This window comes from Ictalurus punctatus, chromosome 8 (genome assembly GCF_001660625.3).
Source record: "Ictalurus punctatus breed USDA103 chromosome 8, Coco_2.0, whole genome shotgun sequence".
Lineage (NCBI taxonomy): Eukaryota > Metazoa > Chordata > Actinopteri > Siluriformes > Ictaluridae > Ictalurus > Ictalurus punctatus.
In genome coordinates, this window is record NC_030423.2 from 15,543,162 (window position 1) to 15,565,939 (window position 22,778).

Genomic DNA, 22,778 nt, shown 5'->3' on the forward strand with positions numbered 1-22,778 from the left:
CGAACACGAACACGCATACGCACACACACACACACACACACACACACACACACATCCGAACACGCATACACACATGAACGCACACGCACATCCGAACATGCATCAACACGAACACACATACACACACAATCAGATCTGAGCTCAGATCTCCAGTGTCAGGAATAGATTAATAAGAGATGAAGAGATTGGATCCTAGTGCAGCTCTGGGAAAGTGCACTGCCGCAGTGTTTGATGATGAACTGATGGCCTCAGAATGAAATAAACCACACGGCCGCTCCACTGACCAAGTCACTGTTCTTCCAATAGGAACGTACAGAAGGAGGACCGTGTGCCCATGTTGGACGAGTACAAGGAGTATAAACGCATCAAAGCCAAACTGCGCCTGCTCGAGGTCCTCATCAGCAAGCAGGACTCCTCCAAGTCCATCTAGAGTCCAGCATACAGCGTCAGCAACACCCCCCCCCACCATCACCATAACATCCACATCTGCATCCCATCACCTAGCAGCTGACTGCTTTCACTATCAGAGATTCAACAGGAGGACATTCTCTGTCGCAAGTTTTTTTTTTTTTTTTTTAACGTATTCCATTTTTGCCTGCTTGAGTTTGTTTGATCGTAGTGAGAAATCCTCAGCATGAAGAGGGACACACTCGGCGTTTGAGCCGATTCACCCGAAGTGTGTGTGGACAACAAGAACAGAACTTCCAACCACATCCACAGTCAGCAACGTTCACAGACTTCTACCATTTCTTAAAGCTACATCCCCAAACCCTGGGGACATGATACACTATTCATGCGTGTTCTGGACAGAATTCTGCGTCTGTGTAAAAATCATACTTACTGATATTATACTCTGAATGTTGGTGTTTTTATGTTGTTGTTTTTTTTTTTTTTCCTCTAACAAAAAAAAAAAAACAGAACATGTTGGTGCTCTTTTTCTTTTGTTTCTAAACAAAAAAATATCCACGTGACTTCTCAGCGACCGGAGGGTTAATCAGACTGAGCAGAGAATTTAACGCCGAATTTAAGCTCGACTGTCGTGTAGTATTCCTTCTCGTTTGGCTCTGTGTTTGAGTAGTATGTAACTAGATGTATATTTATTTAAAGCATTTCTTCACTGTTCTTGATTCACTTTTCTCCTGGATTCATGCACAAATAATGGATCACAGACACAACGAGGAAATGCGTGTGCTAAGTATCTAAGCTGATGTTGGGAATTAGTTCTGCAGTCAAGGGGTCATTTTGTGCTCACTCATGTCACACACTCGGGACGTTACTGTTAAACCCATGCTCTATTAATGAGCCTGGCTGGGGGAAGATCGTCTAGGGCAGTGCAGCTTTGATGAATTCCTGATGAACCTCACTCGCTGTCAACAAAAGAAATTCATGCTAATTTAACACAAAGTACAGTTGGATCTAATCACGGCTGAGCTCATTTAAAAACCCTACAACCCTACATTCCTACATACAGCTTTACTTGCACTAAGAAAGACTGTAACGTGTCATCACGGACACTTCCTGTCCAATCCGCTTCCTCGTCATCTTGGACTTGCTGAGATTAGATGGTTATCCTGGAGGACACTGTAGCTCAGTGGACTAATCACTGACCTGAAACCATGACAACAGTTGTATATCATAGTTAAAACCATCAAACGTATATCTAGATGTCTTTTACTTGTATTTTGCTTTTCATGCTTGATCAAGCAGCTCGGAAGTGAAAGGCACTGCTGATGTATCGGCTTTAAGTGCAGGAACAACGGGCACTTGTTGGAGCGCACTTGCTCCAAAAAAGCACTAGATGAGAAATAGAGGTCAACGGACGCACTCGGCTTTTTCTCGAGTCACTCCATGTTCGTGAAAGTAGATGAGAATGGGGTGTTTTTACGAAGGGTGTAGGAGCTAGTGAATGTTATTTGCACAGCATTCTGAGAATGCAGCCCACTGTTTGTTCAAATTTGCTTGTACATTTTAAGCACTAATTGTATCTGAAGGATGTTTTTTTAATGCATGTTAAGCCCCTGTGTCACTTTGCAATGGTTACATGCAGATCTTTCTTTTTTTTTATGAGCATTATTTTGTACTCATTTTTTTTAACCTTCACTTTCAACAAATCCATCTTTACAGTGTAGTTTCCTGTATTAACTAAATGTCTGCTTGTTTTGTAAAAAAAAAAAAAAAAACAAAGAAAAGAGTCAGTAGTGAGTTTGCATGGCAAATGTTTGTATTTAAATTTTTGTGCCATGAAAAAGAAGCAATAACAAGGCATCGAGGTCTTCATCAGTGGAATGAGAGGACGTCTGCATCCAGTCTGTGCATTTCTAATAAACAGCTTGTGAGACATTCATGCCTAAAAAGGAGAGACTTGCTTTAACACCACATTGCTTTTTATTTATTTATTTATTAGATATTGTGCTTGTAAGAAATTCTTTTTTTTTTTTTTAAAGTTACAGAGAAGAATCGTCACCTGCCTTCCAGGAATAAATACGGTTTGTATAAGTAACTGAAATGCAGCAACAAAGAAAGGGAGTGAAATCCAACCCAGTGAAAAAGGCGCAGCGATGTTCTTTCTCTCTGGTTTGTGTGTAGTTAAAGTCTTCCTCTGCTACTCACTGACTCCTCACCTATATTTAATACAGTGGTGTGATTTAGCTCGAGCAGTTCAGTTCACAAAAAGTGTTTAACAGTAAGTTTATTTGACTAAATGTATATTTTCTAAGATTAGAACTAAGAGTTTTCACTACATCTACAAAACAAACATAAGCAGTGATGCCTTTCAGCACAGACTGAACGACTAAGGAATGTTTTTGTTTTTTTGCATAAACGCCTAGAGATTTTCACATTGTCATCTTTCACTATGTCTTTACTGTACATGCTTATGTAATGAATGGATTTTGGCACGACACATTTTTGTTCACAAACTTTAAACTGTAATTAACAATGACTTTGCAAAGCCAACTGACAGTCCTTAATTACCAAGTAAAAAAACAAACATATGTCCCTCTGAAATTCCATACATCACTGGTAAATGTAAAGATTAGAAAGCAACATATCATACAGTTCATTTTTAACCAAGTGGCTTAAAGAACACACCATTTCCCTAAACGGTATTTTTTCCAACAAAAGTCCTATAACGATCTATTATTGTTGCTTTTGCTGTAAACAGAATAGCTGTGATCTTCACTGACGCATTCATGTAATAACGTACACAGTACACGAGCAAATCTCACATGCTGGTGCGGGCTGAGACGTTTACGGTGCGTGGGCCGTTTCCATGGTGATGTGTATTTTTTGCAGATTTTAGGGCCACTTGAATGTGAATTTTAATATACTCTATTATGTAAGAAATAAAACACAATAAAGCATGCTGTTATAGGAAAACAATCAACAGCCACGTGGTGTGACGCTGTTACCACCCCAACGTGTTTATTTTCCACTAACTATGTTATTTGAAGTGTTTTATTCCCCTTATACCATCGCAAATTACTAATGATTAAAAATTGTATTTATTAAAGAACATATCAATATTTATAGATACATTTAATGTCATGGAATACCCGCAAAACAAGTTAGATCCTATTATCACTTATGTTATAGCAGCTATAAACAGCGTCTCTCTTATCACGTTAATAAAAAAAATAATAACTCAGCATATTAGGGAGAAACTGTCAAGTCCTGTGTGTCAGAAAACTGTACAGTGTTACCTGTTACAAAGTGCTTACACTGTTTACTCTTTCCTAAACTGCTAAATACTCCATCAACAATTAAAAATTAACTTCACCATATCCACAATTACATATGATTTTTAAATCTCCACTTTAAGTCATTGTTATTTGTTACTATAGAAACAATTTATTAAAATGTGTGCATTAATATAAACCTATGATTTGCTTTGCAATCAGCACTACTGTCAGTTGCTGTTATAGGAAATGAATCAACACCTGATCAGTCATGATTGTGAAATCAGCAGCGCTGTGGAATAAACAGATATGAACTCATCTAATGTATGGGAAAAGATCCAAGCCAGAACAGCCAAAAAATATATAATCAACCTGCAGCAAAGTTCATAATTTTAAAATAAATAAATAAAAATCCAGACCTGGTAATATTGCTCGTTTTTTTATTTATTTCGCTGATGACTCCATGTTGCTGATGAAATGCCTGCAGCGCTCCGCTGGTCAGAGCTCTCCTGACACCTATTATTTGATTATTTATACATTTCATTGTGGGGCAATAAGTGGATTAAATAATTCTTTGGGGAAAGAACATTTAATGATGCTGTTTTAGAAAGTTGTTGTGGATACATGACCAAAGACCAGATTACACGCTGTAACATCGTTTACACAACTGCAGAGCTTCAGCTAATATAGATACTGATACGAACTGCATTAACATTTGGGTGTTATCATCACTTCTGACACGAGCAGAACGCGTTGCAATAATTCAACACTTTTCTGAGCCATATCAAAGGGGAAGTTGGTAACTTGTAGCACCCTCTGCTGCCTGTAAATCAAAATGCAATTGCAGTGAAAAGTGATGTGTTTTCCCCTTCTCAGACAGCGCAACTGTGTTCAAACAGAAACCTGAAAGTCCAGAGTTCTACTGCATGGCAATATCACGATTCGGTTTCTCTTAGCTAACTTTGAAACTATGTTATTATTACAGGTTGAAAAAGAAAGAAAAAAAAACAAACAAACAAAAAACCACTGCACCTTTAACTGCATAGTCACACAGGACGTTAATGTAAATGTAAGGACTTGCATTTTAATACTGTTTCTCTTAGAAATTCTGAGTTACTGGTAAACAATACTGCTAATGAGTCAGTTGCTTTCGATAAAAATAATAACCCACTGCTTGTGTAATCAGGCTCTAAACCTGAATAAAATGTCGTTTCCTGCTCATTAAACATACTACTCTCTCACCGTTGAGAAAGTTCTTCGGAGCTTATTACTGAAATCTGCACTGCTTTTATTGGATTTAATCTCCTGACTATCCTCTTCCTATATAAAATACATCTGTTAGAAAAATGTTAAACGGCCAACCAACCTACATCAAGAGAACGAGTCGAAATAATACTTCAAACTGTTCAAAATTGTGCTTGCAATAGTGTTGAATTAGAGTTCTTTACAAAATATGAACATTTTATTGCCACTGAAAATTGTACTGGCTCTGTTAAATCTACTTACAGTACAAGATCATGATCATTAGAGAGCCAGTGCTGTTCAGTCGATCTGTTTACAGAGGACGAATGATCCATCAGTCCGAAACTAACGCCCAGGTCATGTACGAGTTGTAAACCCAGTGAGAAATTTACACCGAGTTGCCACATTTTGTATATTAGGTGCACCAGTCTTGGCCGTTTTATCGGGTCGCGATGTGTGTTCATCGTTCTCTCCCCATCATCGGCGTCAGTTTCTGACCTCAGCACCACTTCCGGCTGGACAGAACAGTGGAGCAGTGATAGAGTTGTTGCTGATACACTAGTAGCAACAAAACAAACACACACTACCATGTCAGTGTTATGGCTGTGCTGAGAACGACTGAAACTGTGCTGAGGACAGTCGGTGACTGTGCCTACAAAAGTGTCTGGAAGATGCAGAAGTGCCAACAAGAAACTCCTGGCAGGCAGAAAAATAAAAACAGAATTTTACCAAACACTCATGTGGACGATTTTATTTTGTTGCAATTTCCCCCCCAAATATACGCATATTTATGCATAAGCAACAATAAACTGCACGGCAAATATCCGGTGTGAACACTAGCTAATAATAAGCAACTCCTCGTTTTTTTGTTTTTTTTAACTAAACAGACACTTAAGCCCTGCCTTCTCATTTTCTATTGGCTTACAAAACTGAGGTTTGTGAATTCACAAGTCAAAGTTCATCTATATAAAGCTGGTGTTAAATTCACCTGGTCCTTTCTCCTTCGGTGAATTGTTTTTTCAACAGGGTGAATTTATTGAGTTTGGTTTGCCTGCTGCTTTAGCTAAAAAAATTTTATATAATTTTTTTAAGAAAAGTTACATTTTTTGGCATCTCCTCTATCGGCATAGCATGCTGGAGAAACGCTACAGTTAAACTGTACATGTTGGCACCTCTGGCAACTCAGTATTTATAACCACAGCTACCAGATCAGTTCTTTCAGGTATTTAAGATAATACTGTCTACGCCTACAACATTCTTCAGAATGTTTCCATAGCTCCATACTTGGTAATATATGATATTTATATAAACACTCGGGTTCACATGATAGAATATCTAAATGTTTGGTGCACCTAATAACCTGGCACCTCCGTGTATTAGTGGGCAGGTCTGCCTGATAAAAGTGCGTATATTTGCAGAGTCTCGACATTCATTTGACACGTTTCACTATAGTGTTAATGACCTGTTTCTCTGTGCCCCAGCACAGATGTGCAAAATATTAAACACTTTATGGCACAAAAGCAGCTGGCTACAACCACACTCTGTCTAGTTGCTTTGCAGAGTTGCTTCTACAGTACATCTAGTCCATGATAAACCCTGTTAAGTTGAAAAATGAGAACATGAGTAAGAGTTTGAGAACATGATCTGAATAACACCCTTGTCCTGCTCAGAGTTTAACTGATGATATTCAGTGGTACAAGCTGTTTGAGCTCGCAGTAGTGGTGTTGAGACTGAAGGCTGGGATGAAGGATGTATATTGTAAAGCACAGACCCATTTCAGCCTTGGAATTTGCCTGGATGACAGAAATGGCTTTATGGTGTGTTATAAATCAGTAGTAGAGCAGAGAGATGGTACACTCTGTACCTGCAGTTTAAATGCTGCTGTGCAGATCTGTGCCAGGCTGAATGACCGCTTCACTTCCTTCTGCTTGCCCTTTAAACTCTGCCCGCTCCAGCCAGGCCATTTTCACTGATGATTTGTGGCCTCTGATAATCAGCAGAAGCAGATGGCACATTTCGAGGGCTTTTTAGCGGTCAATCTGGCATGATTTACGCACTATTATGGTGAGCACAGGCTCAGCGTGACCAGGGCAGAGAAACACTCCTTCCACAGAGTAGCTTTAAATGACTGTATGTCTACCTCGGCCCTTCACTTCAGTCAGCGAGCTCCTGCTCACCGCAGCTCTTAGTCATAACAGCTTGTCGATAACCGACACCCCTGAAATGAAAGTAAAACCAGTGAGCACAGAGTACGAGTAGAAACAGATCTCTGAATCAGCAGTCTACAGCAAGATCCTCACCTGCATAGCTGCGTCCGTTGCTCATGTTGGTGGGAATCAGACTCCACTTGTCAGTAGCAGGGTTGTAGAACTCCACAGAAGACAGGTTACACGAGCCATCGTCCCCACCGATAACATACAGCAGGCCGTTTATAGCACACACTCCTGCACAGTCAAATTACAATACACACGCACACATGTAGCCCAAGTTTGCTGAAAACTTTCTCGACATGCAAAGCACGCAGGAGCCCAGTATTTCCAGGTGGATGAAGTAAACCTGGTGGAGTCTGTTGTTGTTGTTTTTTCAGTTTTCATAGAATAATCGTATCATTTCGAAGACACCTTAGAAAACTGTCACACAATATTCCAGGTAAGCTGGAAAAATGACACCAATATCTGTGACAGTGACATGTCTCTACTGACCCCTGATGGAGTACCCTTTGTAATGGAATACACCACTGGAATGAAATCTTAAACATTGAAATGTAGATATTTTTTACTCCTGCCTTCAAATACACAAGTATCGTGACAATCTAGTTTCTACACTATCTGGCCAGAAGTATGTGGACAGCTGGCAATTAGGTCTTCCCAAAACTGTTGCCACAAGGTTTGAAGCACACAGTCGTATAGGATATGTTTGAATGCTGTGACATTACTGTAGCCCTTCACTGGAACTCAGGGGCCCCAAACATGTTCAAGCATGACAATGCCCCTGTGCACAACGCAAGGTCCATAAAGACATGGTTTGCCAAGGATGGTTTGGATGACCTCAAGTTGCTTGCACAGAGGCCTGGCCTCAACCTCACTGATCACTTCTGGGTTGAATTGGAACACTACCTGCACACCAGGCTTCCGCACCAAACATCAGTGCCTGACCTCACTAATGCTCTTGTGACTGAATGGGCAAATCCCCACAGTCACGCTCCAAAATCTAATTCTCAGAAGACTTGAGGTTATAACAGCAAAAGGGGAGGAAATCTGGAGTGGGATGTTTCAAAGGCACATATGGGTGTGATTGAGGTGTCCACACACTTTGGGCCATACAGTGTATATTTTATACAAGGTGAGTCAAATGAAATCCGGGCACAAGTTAAGCTCTGCAACACTTGCGTTGGATGAAATGAAGAGCCAACCTTGTATGTACACTACTGGTCAAAAGTTTAGAGACACTCCACTGAAATGTTTCTCATGATCTTAAAAAACTTTTGATCTGAAGGTGTATGATTAAATGTTTGAAATCATTGTTGTAGACAAAAATATAATTGTACCAACACATTCATTTCTTTCATTACAAAACTAACATTTTATTTACAAAAAAACTGTTGTTTTTTTTTAAATGCACAACTTGGAGCGAAATATTCCGAAAAACAGCCAATAAGTGTCCACCATAGGTGGGAACTCCTTTAAAACTGTTTAAAAAGCATCTCAGGGGAAATCCTCAAGAAATCGGTTGAGAAAATACCAAGAATACATTCTGGAAATTCTAGGCAAAAAGGGTGTCTACTTTAAAGATGCTAAAATACTCAATTATTGTGATTTATTATTTATTTATTTATTATTACAGCATTTTGATGACTTTATTATTATTCTAAAATGTGGAAAAAATAAAGTAAAAATAAAGAATTAGTGTGTCTAAACTTTTGATCGGTAGTGTATACACCATTTATTTATATACACCTACAGCACTTCTGCCATTGCATGAGTGCTGAAGGAGGTCCTGTAACTACTACCTGCCTTGATATTTGTCTCTAAACCCTTTCCATCCTCTCACCAGCTGCTCACCTGCATTCCTTCTGCACATGTTCATATCACACACCTGCTGCCAGGTGTTAGTGGCAGGGTCAAACACCTCTACACTCTTCCTCACAAGTGGACCATCATGTCCCCCTGCTGCATACAGCTGCCCATTCAGCACTCCTACGCCTGTGAAACACACACACACACACACACACACACACACACACACATACACACGTAATGTTTATATCCTGTGAACTTTAGCATGCCACTCAAACAGAATCAGCAGATGGCAGCACAGAGTACAAATTAAGGTAGATGTTGCACATGCATTTTCAGATCAGTTTAGTACCTGCTCCACTGCGTCTGGTGCTCATGTCAGCTACATAGTCCCATTTGTTAGTTACTGGATCATACTCTTCCACAGTGTTGAGACACTGACGAGATGCACCATCATAACCACCGACTGCATACAGTTTACCTGAGAACACACACATTCTCAGAGAATTAAATACACCTTACTTACACTCACCAACCACTTTATTAGGAACGCCTGTACACCTGCTCACCTCGCAGTTATCTAATCAGCCAATCATGTGGCAGAGGTGCAATGTAAAAAAATCATACAGGTACAGGTCAAGAGCTTCAGTTAATGTTCACATCAAACATCAGAATGAAGAAAAAGTGTGATCTCTGTGACTTTAGCCATGGCATGGTTGTTGGTTCCAGATGGGCGGGTTTGAGTATTTCAGAAACTGCTGATCTCCTGGGATTTTCACACACAACAGTCTCTATAGTTTAGACAAAATGGTGCGAAAAAACAAAAGAACATCCTGTCAGTGGAGGGTCTGCAAGATGAAACACCTTGTTGATGAGAGAGATTAGAGGACAATGACCAGAATCTTTTGAGCTGACAGGAAGTCTATGGTAACTAAAATAATCACTCTTTACTAACACAGTGAGCAGAAAAACATCTCAGAACACAAAACACATCAAATCTTGAGGTGGATGGACTACAACAGCAGAAGACCACATCAGGTTCTGCTCTGATCTTCTGTTCTTGTAGTCTGTCCACCTCAAGGTTCAATGTTTTGTGCACGTTGAGATGCTTTTCTGCTCATCATGATTGAAAAACAGTGATTATTTGAGTTACTATATCCAATAAAGCCACTTGACCTTGAACTACTATATCCTTCCTAGCAGATCGAACCAATCTGGATATTTTCCTCTGACCTCTCTTATCAACAAGGCATTTCCACCCACAGAACTATCACTCCCTCCATGTTTTTCATTCATCATAAATGCTAGAAAATGTGTGTGAAAATCCCAGGCAATCAGCAGTTTCTGAAATACTCAAACTAGGCCTTGTTACCAATCATGTCAAGATCGCAGAGATCCCTTTTTCTTCATTCTTATATTTGGTGTAAGCATTTCCCGAAGACTTGTATCTGCATGATTTGTTGCATTGCGCTGCTGTCACATGATTGGCTTATTGAGTGTACATACTAATATACAAAAGGCAGCTGCACAAAGTACCAGAACTGTTAGTTTCTAGTAGCAGGTTTTAATTAGCACAGAAAGGAACTACATGGTAATTGTGGTTTTGGTTATGTAATTGGGGTTGGGCTGTTACTTACTATGGTCATACATACAATCAGACATCATGCTGTGTTTGTCCTGACAGTTCAAATTGTGGTTGCTCAGTGATTAATACAGTGGACTCCTGTTCAGAAGGTCCTGAGTTCAAATCCCAGCATTACCATCCTGCCCTACTGAAACCTTGAGCAAGGCCCTTAATCCTCAACTGCTCAGTTGTATAAAAATGAGATAAAAATGTAAATCACTCTGGATAAGGGCGTCTGTCAAATGCCATAAATGTAAATGGTGTGTTATTACTGTATTCAGGTTGAATTATTTTTCATATCATGAAGCGGTGCCAACTTTCTTAGTGCCTTAAAAAAGTTATTACAGTGTTGTCTAGCACCAGCTGAAATTAAAAATGTATTTAATTTTGTCAGTGACATTATTATTGACAAAATCTAAAAAGCTTTTATCAATTAGCATTTTTGCCAGTAATTTTGTTGCTTATATAAACTGATTAAACCAAAGAACTGATCAAACAAAGGGGCAACGCTCATCAAGCATTTCCCCATGTTGAACATTGGCATCACTGTGGGTTCTGTAGGTTCCTGTTTGGGCCAGTTTTTGTTTGTACAAGTTAAAAACACCAGTGTAAGAAACTAAAGGTCCTGGGTTTGCATTTGTTGCCAAGCTTTTGTAAGCAGTGCTGTTCGGTGGAGAAGCAAGATAAGAACCAAAACAGTGTTTCATAACTAGAGCTGAAACCAAATTACATTTTACAAAACGTGAAATGTAAGACTGTTTACCGTCCACAACTCCCACCCCCACACTGCTTCTCCTAGTGTTCATAGGAGCCACAAAAACCCAGTCATTAGTCTTGGGGTTGTACGCTTCCACTGAGGCCAAACCTGGGGAGAAAAAAAAAAAAAGACCAAAAGAGTGAGTGTGTAGCAATGCCTACATGTGCACAAGCAACCACATGGAAAAAATCATATAAACACAAAGACAGCAGATCACCACATATGGTATTCTCTCTTACTGAAGACCTGAAACAGAGCCGTGTGCCTCAACCTGCTGCTTATAATCCAGTCCGCCACGAACACAGTCTTCTACTACTGCTCTAATTCTGTGCCACGCTGCAGTACACATCAAAGGAATAGTTTTACCCTTATCCCAAATGCAGGTGTTTAGCTGATACATGTTCAACTTCAGGGGTCTGACATGGCTAATGTAGCTAACAAGTCAGGGATGTCTTGGGAATGGTTCAAAAGAGTTCAACAAAATTTCAACCAACAGTCATTTTAATTACCACAAGAGCTATTTACCATGAACTACACTTTATGGCCAAAGGTTTGTGCACACCTGACTATCAAACCCCCATGAGCTTGTTGTACATCTCATTCCACATTTAATCCCCCTTTGCTGTTATAATAACCTCCACTCTTCTGGGAAGGCTTTCCACTAGATTTTGGAGTGTGGCTGTGAGGATTGGTTCATTCAGCCACTAATGAAACACATTCAGCATTAATGAGGTCAGGCACTGATGTTGGTTGAGGAGGCCTGATGCGCAGTCAGCATTCCAATTAATCCAAAAGGTGTTCGGTGAGGTTGAGGTCGAGTGTGTAGGCCACTCTAGTTCTTCCACACCAACCTTGGCAAACCATGTCTTCATGGAGCTCGCTTTGTGAACAGGGGCAGTGTCATGCTGGAGCATGTTTGGGCTTCTTTGTTCCAGTGGAGATTTTAATGCTACAGCTTACAAAGACATTCTATACAATTCTTTGCTTCTTGTGGAATGGCCTCTATATTTCTGCTCTCAAAAATGTCTTTGATTGTGATACCTTCACCCCTGCCCTGTGGAGGTTGTTGGTGATTTCACTGACTGCAGTTTTTGGGTTTCTCTCCACAGCGCTCACAAAGTTTCTGACATCAGCTTTTGTTGTTTTCCCTGGCCGACCAGTTCAGTGTCCGGTTGTCACTACACCAGTGGTTTCTTTCTTTTTCCGGACATTCCAAATCGTTGTATTGGCTATGCCTAATGCTTGTGCAATAGCTCTCATCGATTTTCCTTCTTTTATTAGCTTCAAAATGGCTTGCTTTTCTCTCATAGACAGCTCTCTGGTCTTCATGTTAGTTTATTCTTTTTTCAGATACACCTCCCAGCCTCAAAAAAGCAGCCTTCTCCGAAAGGCTTGTTGATGCACAGCAACATAGATACACATGCCACACTGTCAAAATTTGGGAGATGTGCACACCAGTCCATCAGTACGCTTCTGTGCACCATGCTTAACCATAACCCCCTGCTCTCTGCTGCAATGCAAATACACAAAGATGTTTCAAACTAGCCTTCACCATAATCTACAAACGTAGCTGAATACTGTAACGATATCGGGTCTTGAACATTGGGATCACTGTTTTTCCTTTAGTCAGTACAATTTAAATATTAGACCCAGCCTCCATATCTTTGACCCATATATGAAAGGCCCAGCCTTCATATGTTTGAAGATGAAATTTTTGAAGACTTCTGGATAATAATATTGTTCCACTTTGAAGTTAAATATGTAAATATAGACTATCCATGTTATTATTTGAAAATAAAATAATTTGGGCAGGTATTAAAAAAAGATTTTGGATGAGAGACAGATTTCTATTACGTGTTAGCTGTACTAGCCTTGTAATTCCAGTGTGAAAACTACATAAGCAAACATGAGACAACAAAAAAATCCCTCATTAGACATAACGGAAAAAAATATATAATTTTTTTTGCTGAATTTGCGTTCATTCATGAGGAAGGTAGACAATCGATTATTTATTATTACAAAAACATATCCATAAACTCCTTTTAAACTCCTTTGTTTAAAAAATGCTTTAAATAACTATAATTTAGGATGAAAACAGCATGCATGGTGAATGAAAATAATGAAATCTAGCTGTACCTGTACTGCCATCAAAACCCCCAACAGCGTAGAGCAGGTCCCCCAGCACGGCGGCTCCCAGTGTGCTGCGACGTTCCTGCATGCTGGGAACCGAACTCCACTGATCCCTCACACCATCGTACACGTCCACTGTCCTCACTCGCAGAGAACCATTAAAACCCCCCACTGCATAAACCTTACCAGCCATAAACACCACCCCTGTACAGCACACACACACAAGCGCACACAGAGGGTTAGAGGGTTAGGGCTACTTGAGTGTGAGCAGTGAACAGTGAGGACAGGGGCACTAAGAGAAGACATGCCTGCTCGGCAGCGTCTCGAGGGCAGATCAGCCACCTGGTACCAGCGATCCTCCTGGAAATCATAGCACTCAACACTACGTATGGCTTTAGGGGCCTGACCACCTACCACAATCATCACCTGGAAGAAAAAAAAAAAAAAAAAAAAAAAAAAAAAAGACACTTTTCAAGTCATGCACTGCTCAGACACCATCTTAAAGGAATACTCTGTTTTTAAACTAATGTTTAACTGCTGTAGCATAAGTGTGAAGATATCTAACAGAATACCTTTATATAGGTAGACCAATTATAAATTAATTCGCTAGCCAATCGGACAAGTTAAAACCCCAGTGTGTTACCCAGTCCTATTATGGCCTAAAAGTAAGGTAAAAAGTGGTTGATAACATAATATAATAGCATATAGAGGTAGAAGTAGAGTCTAATAACATATGAATTAAGTGCAGTAATATGGACTGGAATGGAAACGGAAAACAACAGGTATAAAATGGAAACACACAGGTATATCATGATCATTAAAGCACATCACATTTGCCCCTTTGAAAATAAATAAATAAATAATAAATAAATCATTGACCAACATTTCAGCTACAAGCTCTGATGTTCTGTCCTCACATTGCTTGTGAACAATATTATTCAATCCTGGCTAGCATCTTTGTTTTCTCTCAAAATATTCAACCACAAGGTAACTAGGAAGTGCTAGACGGAAAGATATAAATATTATTGTCTACTCCTGTATTTATTCAAAATTGAATTTGAATGGAAGTCTCAGGGCAGTTGTTCAGTCAGATTTCTATTACATGCAGGTTTTTAAGTAAATGAGTCTTCCATTCTTTTCTTAGTAAACGCCCCAGTGATCAGGTTGAAAAAAATAAATAGAAAAGTAGATGGACTGTGAGTGAAAGGATTTTTCTCTCCATGTGAGCTACAGAAAAACTTATCTGAATAAGAGAATATCTTGAGAAAAGGAAGACCACACACATTACTTCACACCTTAGGCAGGCTGACGGGCGTGCGTGGCCGAGTCCTGTCTGTCTTTATCAGGTGCCGCTGGTCTGCAGGTAACAGGTGGTACTTCATGGCTTCAATAAGGAAATCCTTACACGTGTTGTTGTTTTTTATCAAGGCCTCCTCCTCTACAATCTAGTCAAATACACAAACACAGCAGTAATACTAAGTGGCTCAAAGAAAAAAAAATAAACGCTAAACTCTCAACAACAAAAAAAAAAAGAAAAGAAATGTGTGCTAAAATATCAGAGTCAATACAAAATGAATGCCAAGTACACAGTTTGAGCAGATTGTATACTGGCCTACCTGAACCAAGTAATCTCTGGATAACAGTGGCAGGCGAACATGCTCCATAAGCTTTGGCATGTGCTCCAAGCGTGCTTCCTTATCATGCTTTATCCATGTAATCATAGCTTCAAACACCTGAGGGAAAAACAAAAATAAAAAACCTTTTAGCTCTTTCAACTGCTACAGCCTAAGCAAGCAGAACGCCTCCGGTGTCACCTGCTCACATTGCCACTGCTTGGATCTAACAGCAGTTGACAGCATATCAATGTGTGAACGCTAATGTGGGAGGTAAAGTAGAGAACAGCTAATGGTGTGTGATGTCTCCAACTGACACACGGCTCATCTCCTTCACTCTAACAGCATCCTGCTGATCTGACAGCCTTCGTGCATGTATTTACTGAACAAAACCAAATGGAGCTACAGTGAGAGTCGTACTAAGACTAGCACATGCTCTATATTAGTGTGATCAGAACTAATTTAACTGTTTGAAATCTAACACAATTTTCATATTGTTTATGTTTCTGAAGGAAAAACATATATACATTTCAATTTTCCTGTGAGAAAATTCGGCTTAAAATAGAGAATGTAGTGGAAACATAACTTTTACGTTTCTAAGCCAACCTAGTGTCTTGTGACGTCTACATTTCTAAATATTTGTTTAAATGAAAAAAAGTGTCCTAAAAGTTTGATTACATTTTAGTAATTTCCAAACTTTGTGGATGAATTCCACATATACAGTATACATAGAGCACTGTATGTGTAACACCAATATATTCTACTCTATGTAGTAAGAGTATACACAGATCAGCCATAGCACTGACCGGTGAAGTGAATAGCATTGATTATCTCGTTACAATGGCACCTATCAAGGGGTAGGATGTATTAGGCAACAAGTGAACATTCAGTTCTTGAAGTTGATGTGTTGGCAGAATGAAAGTGCACCACAGCTTGTTGCCGCAGACCGCTCAGAGTGCCCATGCTGACCCCTGTCCACCACAGAAAGCTCCTACAATGGGCACGTGAGCATCAGGACTGGACCATGGAGCAATGGAAGAAGGTGGATAGGTCTGACGAAACACGTTTTCTTTGACATCATGTGGACAGCCGGGGGCGTCGCTTACCTGGGGAAGAAATGGCATCAGGATGCACTATGGGAAGAAGGCAAGCTGCTAGAGGCTGCGTGATGCTCTGGACAATGTCCTGCTTGGAAACCTTGGGTCCTGGCATTCATGTGGATGTTACCTTGACACATACCACCTACCTAAACATTGTTGCAGACCAAGTACACCCCTTCATGGCAACGGTATTCCCTAATGGCAGTGGCTTCTTTCAGCAGGATAATGTGCCCTGCCACACTGCAATAACAGTTCAGGAATGGTTTGAACTCTTGACTCGGCCTCCAAATTCCCCAGATCTCAATCCACTCGAGCATCTGTGAGATGTGCTGGACAAACAAGTCGGATCCATGAAGGCCCCACCTCGCAACTTACAGGACTTAAAGGATCTGCTGATTGGTGCCAGATACCACAGCACACCTTCAGAGGTCTTGTGGAGTCCATGTCTCGATGGGTCAGAGCAGTTTTGGGGGCACAAGGGGGACCTGCACAATATTAGGCAGGTGGTTTTAATGTTATGGCTGATCTATGTATCGTGAAGAGGAAATCACTTTGGAATTTGGTCTAACTGTGTGTTCCTGTGAAGATGAGGCTTATACAGAGATCTCACTTAACACAAGTAATATAAAATTGCCCTGAATATCTGCTGCATGGAACAGTACTGTCTGTAAACAAAAACAAATCTAAAACATTTATGATTATATTATGATATGGACTTCTCATGTTTTCACGTGCAAACAGTACAGTTCTACAGGTCATGTTTGCAGCAGTATAAAAGTATGCAATTCAAATGCATCAAACATTGCCTTCAAATGTTTGGCGGTTAGAGAGGAAATTGAATTTGATTATTGATAGATAACTATGAACAGACCACACTGTACTGATGAGATGAGGGTTGTGGGAAGGAAACAGAAATAGCAGCTACCTTCTCTTCAGTGGACACAGTCAGCTTGTCACTGGAGATGAGACTGCACACCTGCTGCAGGGAAAGACCCATGAACTCTTCTCCCAGCATGACCTCGGTAAAATGCTGCTCTGAACAGCACAAAAACACCATATACACAGGTTAACCAACTACTGTATATTCTTGAGGTCTATTTGGATTTGCTTGAGCAGGATGCACACAGTTAACCAACTCACCAGCGTAGGCATGGGACTGGCTGAGCAACTCAGTGCAGGTGTGCAAGTCAGCGAACGCACGGATACCCAGGCAGTTGGTGGGATGGAGCTGGGCCTGCAAGAACTCACAACACACCTGTCTCACCTCCATTAGCTGCAGTAAGCTGGCTGCCGGCAGCAGCACCTGTGTAGACATGTTACACATTGTGTGGATCAGCTCTAAACATTAATCCTAGTGCTCCAGAACGTTTTTTTTTTTGTGGCTTAAGATTTAGGTACCAATGCACTATTCACAGGAATAACGTGGCTCTTCAGAAATCCTGTTCTCCACAGCCAAAATATTTATAGCTAAACAACTCCTTTTACTAACAAGCAATTCAACAAAATACCCAAAATATCCACAACAGGGTCTGATATTCCCCTCACTTCCCTGAGCCATCAGCTCAAAAGACAATCACAGTGAACAAAGGCAGGACTTTCCTTGCACTTTACACGTTTCCCCTGTTAAAAATGAGAGGAAATGCATGCCTCAAAGAGATCCAGCTGGAGAAGCTAGAGAAAGAAAGCCAAAGCACATTCCTACATGAGTAACAGAAAAATAGGCAGGTGAAAAAGGCACCGCTGAACTTGACAAGATTAGAGGCACATAACCATATTTATCGACACTCTTATGATCTTATGATAGGCTGTGTTCCAACGTACCTGCACATTGTCTTCCGTTACTTCGATCTCCGCTGTATAAATATAATCCACCAATTTCCTGAGTGTCTGTCCATCCACGTCCCTTATCTCAACACATGTGGCCTTACTTTCACTCATTTCCCCTGAACACAGTGAACACAGTATCAGCTGAAAACATTCTGCCATCAGTCAAAGTCACGCTGAAGACTCTTCACAAATAGAAATCAGATTTGATCAAAGAGAACATACTCTTGGGCTCAATGAGCAAGAATTTGGATCACCCTTTCTACCCGATGGAGTCTACTTAATAGATTAATTAAAACCTGCTCTCTGTAAATCTCGGTATACAGGATTATTGCTAAAAGAAAGGAACCTGTAAACATAGCGCAGAAGTAGGGACTACAGGAAGCCAGCACCACTTTATGGGCAGGAATCTCCTCTTCACCGGCTAACAGCAGCACATCACAAAGCATCTTCCTGCTGTGCTCACATGCAACAATAAAACAAAATAATTTTTTGAAACAAGAGTATACCATTTTTCTTTCTTTTTTTTTTTTTTTTTTTTTTACAATAAAAGTCAGAAAAACTGAAGTAATTTCCCCAAAAACCCTGCACATAAACTTATAATATTCAACATATGTGTCACAGTCTAGGAAAACCCATCATATGTTTGCTAAATTATGGAACAGCCCAAAAAAAAACTCACAACTTTGAAATTTCTACTCTAAGAACGCAAATAAATTTTGACTAAATGTAAGTCAAATACAGTCCCCTCCGAATCTACTGAAATGGCTAGGCCAATTAATTTGTTTGTGCGACTCTGTCTTTTTCAGGACATTCCAAATTGTTGTACTGCCTCTACAAAGTTTCCCTCTTTTCTCACCATCAAGTGTCTTGCTTTTCTCCCATAGACAGCTCTCTGATCTTCATGATGGATTATCCTTTTTAGCATCAAATGCTTCACAGGTGAAACTAAAAAGCTAAAACCATGAGTAGATGTTCAAGATCTCTTTAACAGGACATAACTGGGTAACAAGGGACACCTGTCAGTCACATTCCAATATTTTTGCTCACTGAAAAATTGGGTGATCTGATTCAAAATGTGCCATGTCTTTTAACACCTCTACATATAATTACCAGGAAAAAAAAGCTGAAATTATAAGCTATATATTTTCATCTTTTTATCTCAAACCCAAATGTCTTTAATCTACAGTAAAAACAAATGAATTGGCCTTGAAGTTCCAGTCGTTTTGGAGGGGGCCGTATGTGCAGCAGTATGGAAAAACCCATTATACATTTGCTGCGACTAAATTCTGGAACAGCCACACAAAAAAAAAAAAAAAAAAAAAAAATACAAAATAAAATACAAAAAATAAGGGTTGACCATTTTTTTTAAATGAATACCATACTTTGAAATGCCCATTTTAAGAAAGCAAATACATTTTAACTAAATGACATGGACTTTTTTTTTTATTTAGGCTAATTTCTAACCTTGCCTTAGAGTCTGCATGCAAAGATCATATCGGGTAAGGAGCCAGTTTTACAAACCCAGCTGGACATGCAGTCAGTCTGCCTAAAGATCTCAAAAACCTTGCTAGTCATAAGTGTACATTTCTCCCATTTCAAAATAAACAGAAGTCTAATCAATTCAGTTTACGCAGCTATTGGCTACTAACATTTCTGTGATGCTCCTGCAACATCACCTCATTGAAACAGAGAACCGCGCTTACACACTCTGTTAAGATGACAACGGACAAAGTTTTAAAATGTTAAATTACCTAATAAAAAGACATTAATAACAAGAAATGTAGCCAACAGTACAAAACTGACAATTAATCTGCGGTTATTTCCTCATTGATCTTAGTGTGAACAGCCATCAGTTGAATGAAGAGACGACGATGAGGCTTTTACCTCACATGATGAGAGAGTCAGATGCAAATGATGCTGATATTCAAAGTGAGAGTTAATTTCCAATGGTAAATTTAGAACGAAAAATTGGCAGTAAATGTTTTTCCATGAGTAAATCTTTTTTTTTTTCTAGCAGTGGAAATGAACTTTAAATTTTTAAACGCTTTTTTTTTTGTCCTTTTTCACTGTTGAGAGTAACCAGAATTTAAAATGCTGTAACTTTAATTCTACAGGGTGTCCCAAAAGTCTCTATACATAGGGGAAATTAACACTTTTTAACAAAAAGTCTCCCAAATTTCAGATAACCTTCAACTAAATAGTCATGTAAGAATGTCTTTGACAAAAGAAAAACGTATTGATATTCTCATGGCTCGATCTGAGGTTGTGGCAAGGTTGTTATGGACTTGTGATGGACATGGCGAAGACATGGTGAACACATCATACACGTCACTGTTGCGAAACTGAGAGTCAAAGTTGGGAGAGATGGCTGTGTGTGTTTACAAAGAAATGGCAATCATGTTGAGGATGTTTTGTAAATAAAGTTACATTTTGGTAAAAAAATAAATAAATAAATAAATAAAATTTTAAAAAGTGACAATCTCCCCATGTATGAGGACTTTGGAGACACCCTGTAGTTGAGGTACATACAAAAGAGATACATGAACAGAGTTCAGGAGTTTTCAGTAATTGTCAGAATTATATGTTGTAGAAAACGTCAAAATGTGACCATGTGAAGGGTTTTCTCAGGCTGCCACACATCTTTAATATAACTGGAAACATTCAATAGCCTAATTTAATTCCATGCATTAACCTTCTCAGGTCATTCATGATCCTAAATGCTTTCCTCATATGCATGTGATTGAAGGTGTGCATCCCTGGCTCTCGCCCATCCTCGTCTAACTCCAACGCTGTCCCGGATGGAGCTTGGCTCCTGGTAATGACATAAACAACATTGTACACACATTCAGGTAAATTCCATTTTTATTTGTATATCATTTCTTATCATTATGCATGGTCATAAAGCAGATTTTCAGAAATCTGGATGTAGATTAGATTTGGATCCCTAATGAGCAAGCCAGAGGTGAAGGTCATAAGGAAAAGCTCTCTGATATGACATGAAGCATTGAAGAAACCTCGAGGGGAACCGAATTCAAAAGGGAGCCCATCCTCTACTGTGTGACAATGAATAGTGTGATTATAAATCATTACTCGTTTCGATCCGTACACTATAAAGTCAAAACAGTACTAAATGTGTTGAAATGATGTTCAGTATGAGCATCAAAATCTTTATGATTTTGGTAGTGGTCCTTAGATGGAACAAATCTACAGTATCCAGGTGAAATTAACCACTGAAGCAAGGGTGATATTTGGGCATGTAATGTTTTTGGAAAGTGCAAATCCTTATGATACACACACATATACATACATACATATACATATATACACATTCTATATATATTTCACATTATATATATATATATATATATATATATATATATATATATATATATATATATATTTCACATTCTATATATATATATATATATATATATATATATATATATATATATATATATATATATTTCACATTATATATATATATATATATATATATATATATATATATATATATATATATATATATGAGAGAGAGAGAGAGAGAGCCATCTACAGCAACAGAAGGTGAGTTAGGAGTTCAGAAAGCTCCAAGCATGAGGATGAATACTTCACACATCCTCTACACATGTGGTCTTCAGTACTAGTCCTGATGTTCAGCTTAACTCACTCAAACACTTTTGATCTAACCCATCTGCTAATCATTAAACCTTAAGGCAGCTTGGAGCCAACAGAAAACACAGCACATGCAGTGCATCGTTTCCCGAGACTATTATTGAAAACTAAAGTCAGTTCACTACTAATATTGCAAGACCTCCAGTGTTGTTAAGTCTTACCATAAACAACCAACAAATCACCTGAACCAAGTCTTTTCCAAATGTTTAACTCTTCATGTTTCACTCAAGTTATTCAATGTAAATTGCTAACGCATCTCATTAGAAATTACTTCAATGTTTAGCTACAAAGTATTTGATATTGTGCAGATAAAGTCATGTGTTGTGTTCACGAGCACAAGTTAAATCCTTTCTGTAAAATGTTGACCAGGACCATATCATAAACACCACTAGCTAGGTTGGCTAACGTTGCATTCTATCACCTCATGCTAATATTATCTCATTTGTCAGCAGTGGTTTGTGTATTTTAGTTTACTTACAGATATAAATGCTAAAGCCTGAGTGAAAAGCAGTTGTATAAGCACTCACCCGACAAACTCCATTATTTCCGGAACACTAGCGCTGCGGCTAACGGTGGCAGGTTTGCTAAAGCTAGCTAGCTCTACCGTTCAACCGGCTGCAGCTCGCGCCTCATAACCGCTCACTTATCCCGCTGTTCGTTTCTTTATGGCCGGTCAGGTTAATTATTTTCCCACCCAAAGTTACAGGTAGCGCACTTAGCCGTGGGTTAATTTGCTTGGTGTTTCAGTGAGGCTGAATATTGTTTACATACTGAAAATCAAAAGTCTCAGGACCGACCACCTCTCTCTCTCTCTCTCTCTCTCTCACACACACACACACACACACACACACACACACACTGGTGAGATCATGCTCAGCATCGTCCAATCAGTGCCGAGACATCCGTTGCCAGGTAACACACTAACGTGATCCTGGGTTTGTTCGAAATGGCAGGTCTATAAAATGCATATTTCATACTACACCACTATATACAGTACATCACACTCTGTTAGTACTATGCAGTATGCGACAATTATTATTTGGTCATCCATCCATACTACCCATCAATCAGATTCATTCAGAAAAATCTCGATCCAACTGCTTCAATTTTGTGCAGTAAT

The 22,778-nt window shown here is 39.3% G+C and overlaps 2 protein-coding genes across 9 annotated transcripts in view; one reads left to right on the forward strand and one right to left on the reverse strand.

The window, feature by feature from the left end:
• fam13b (family with sequence similarity 13 member B) overlaps positions 1-2,189 on the forward strand; it is a 46,694-nt gene extending 44,505 nt beyond the window's left edge. For all 7 annotated transcript variants that reach the window (XM_017474099.3, XM_017474101.3, XM_017474105.3 and 4 more), the window contains one exon: positions 307-2,189. In XM_017474099.3, the coding sequence (XP_017329588.2) occupies positions 307-430 (124 nt within the window). In that variant the 3' untranslated portion in view covers positions 431-2,189. The remainder of the gene's footprint in view (positions 1-306) is intronic.
• klhl3 (kelch-like family member 3) lies at positions 1,615-22,498 on the reverse strand. Of its 2 annotated transcripts, XM_017474106.3 has the most exons (15): positions 22,186-22,498; positions 20,679-20,798; positions 18,333-18,439; positions 17,981-18,102; positions 17,300-17,462; positions 17,085-17,194; positions 15,063-15,179; positions 14,742-14,891; positions 13,755-13,872; positions 13,453-13,650; positions 11,323-11,424; positions 9,288-9,416; positions 8,981-9,121; positions 7,220-7,363; positions 1,615-7,137 (listed from the first exon to the last, which is right to left on the reverse strand). In XM_017474106.3, exons 1-15 carry the CDS (start codon positions 22,197-22,199, stop codon positions 7,109-7,111), a joined length of 1,764 nt encoding a protein of 587 aa, XP_017329595.1. In that variant the 5' UTR covers positions 22,200-22,498; the 3' UTR covers positions 1,615-7,108. The 2 variants fall into 2 exon arrangements, with proteins under 2 accessions (XP_017329595.1, XP_053537972.1); XM_053681997.1 differs by lacking the exons at positions 20,679-20,798; positions 22,186-22,498 and having other exon boundaries at positions 18,333-20,672.
• Positions 22,499-22,778: the final 280 nt, after the last annotated feature.

Excerpts from the sequence above, each read along its gene's own strand:
- klhl3 (XM_053681997.1), bottom strand. The coding sequence starts at position 18,576 with ATGTGCAGGGTTTTTGGGGAAATTACTTCAGTTTTTCTGACTTTTATT. Across the intron at positions 17,463-17,980 it reads TAACGGAAGACAATGTGCAG|GTGCTGCTGCCGGCAGCCAG; the intron begins GTACGTTGGAAC and ends ATGTCTACACAG. Across the intron at positions 14,892-15,062 it reads CCAGAGATTACTTGGTTCAG|ATTGTAGAGGAGGAGGCCTT; the intron begins GTAGGCCAGTAT and ends GTATTTGACTAG.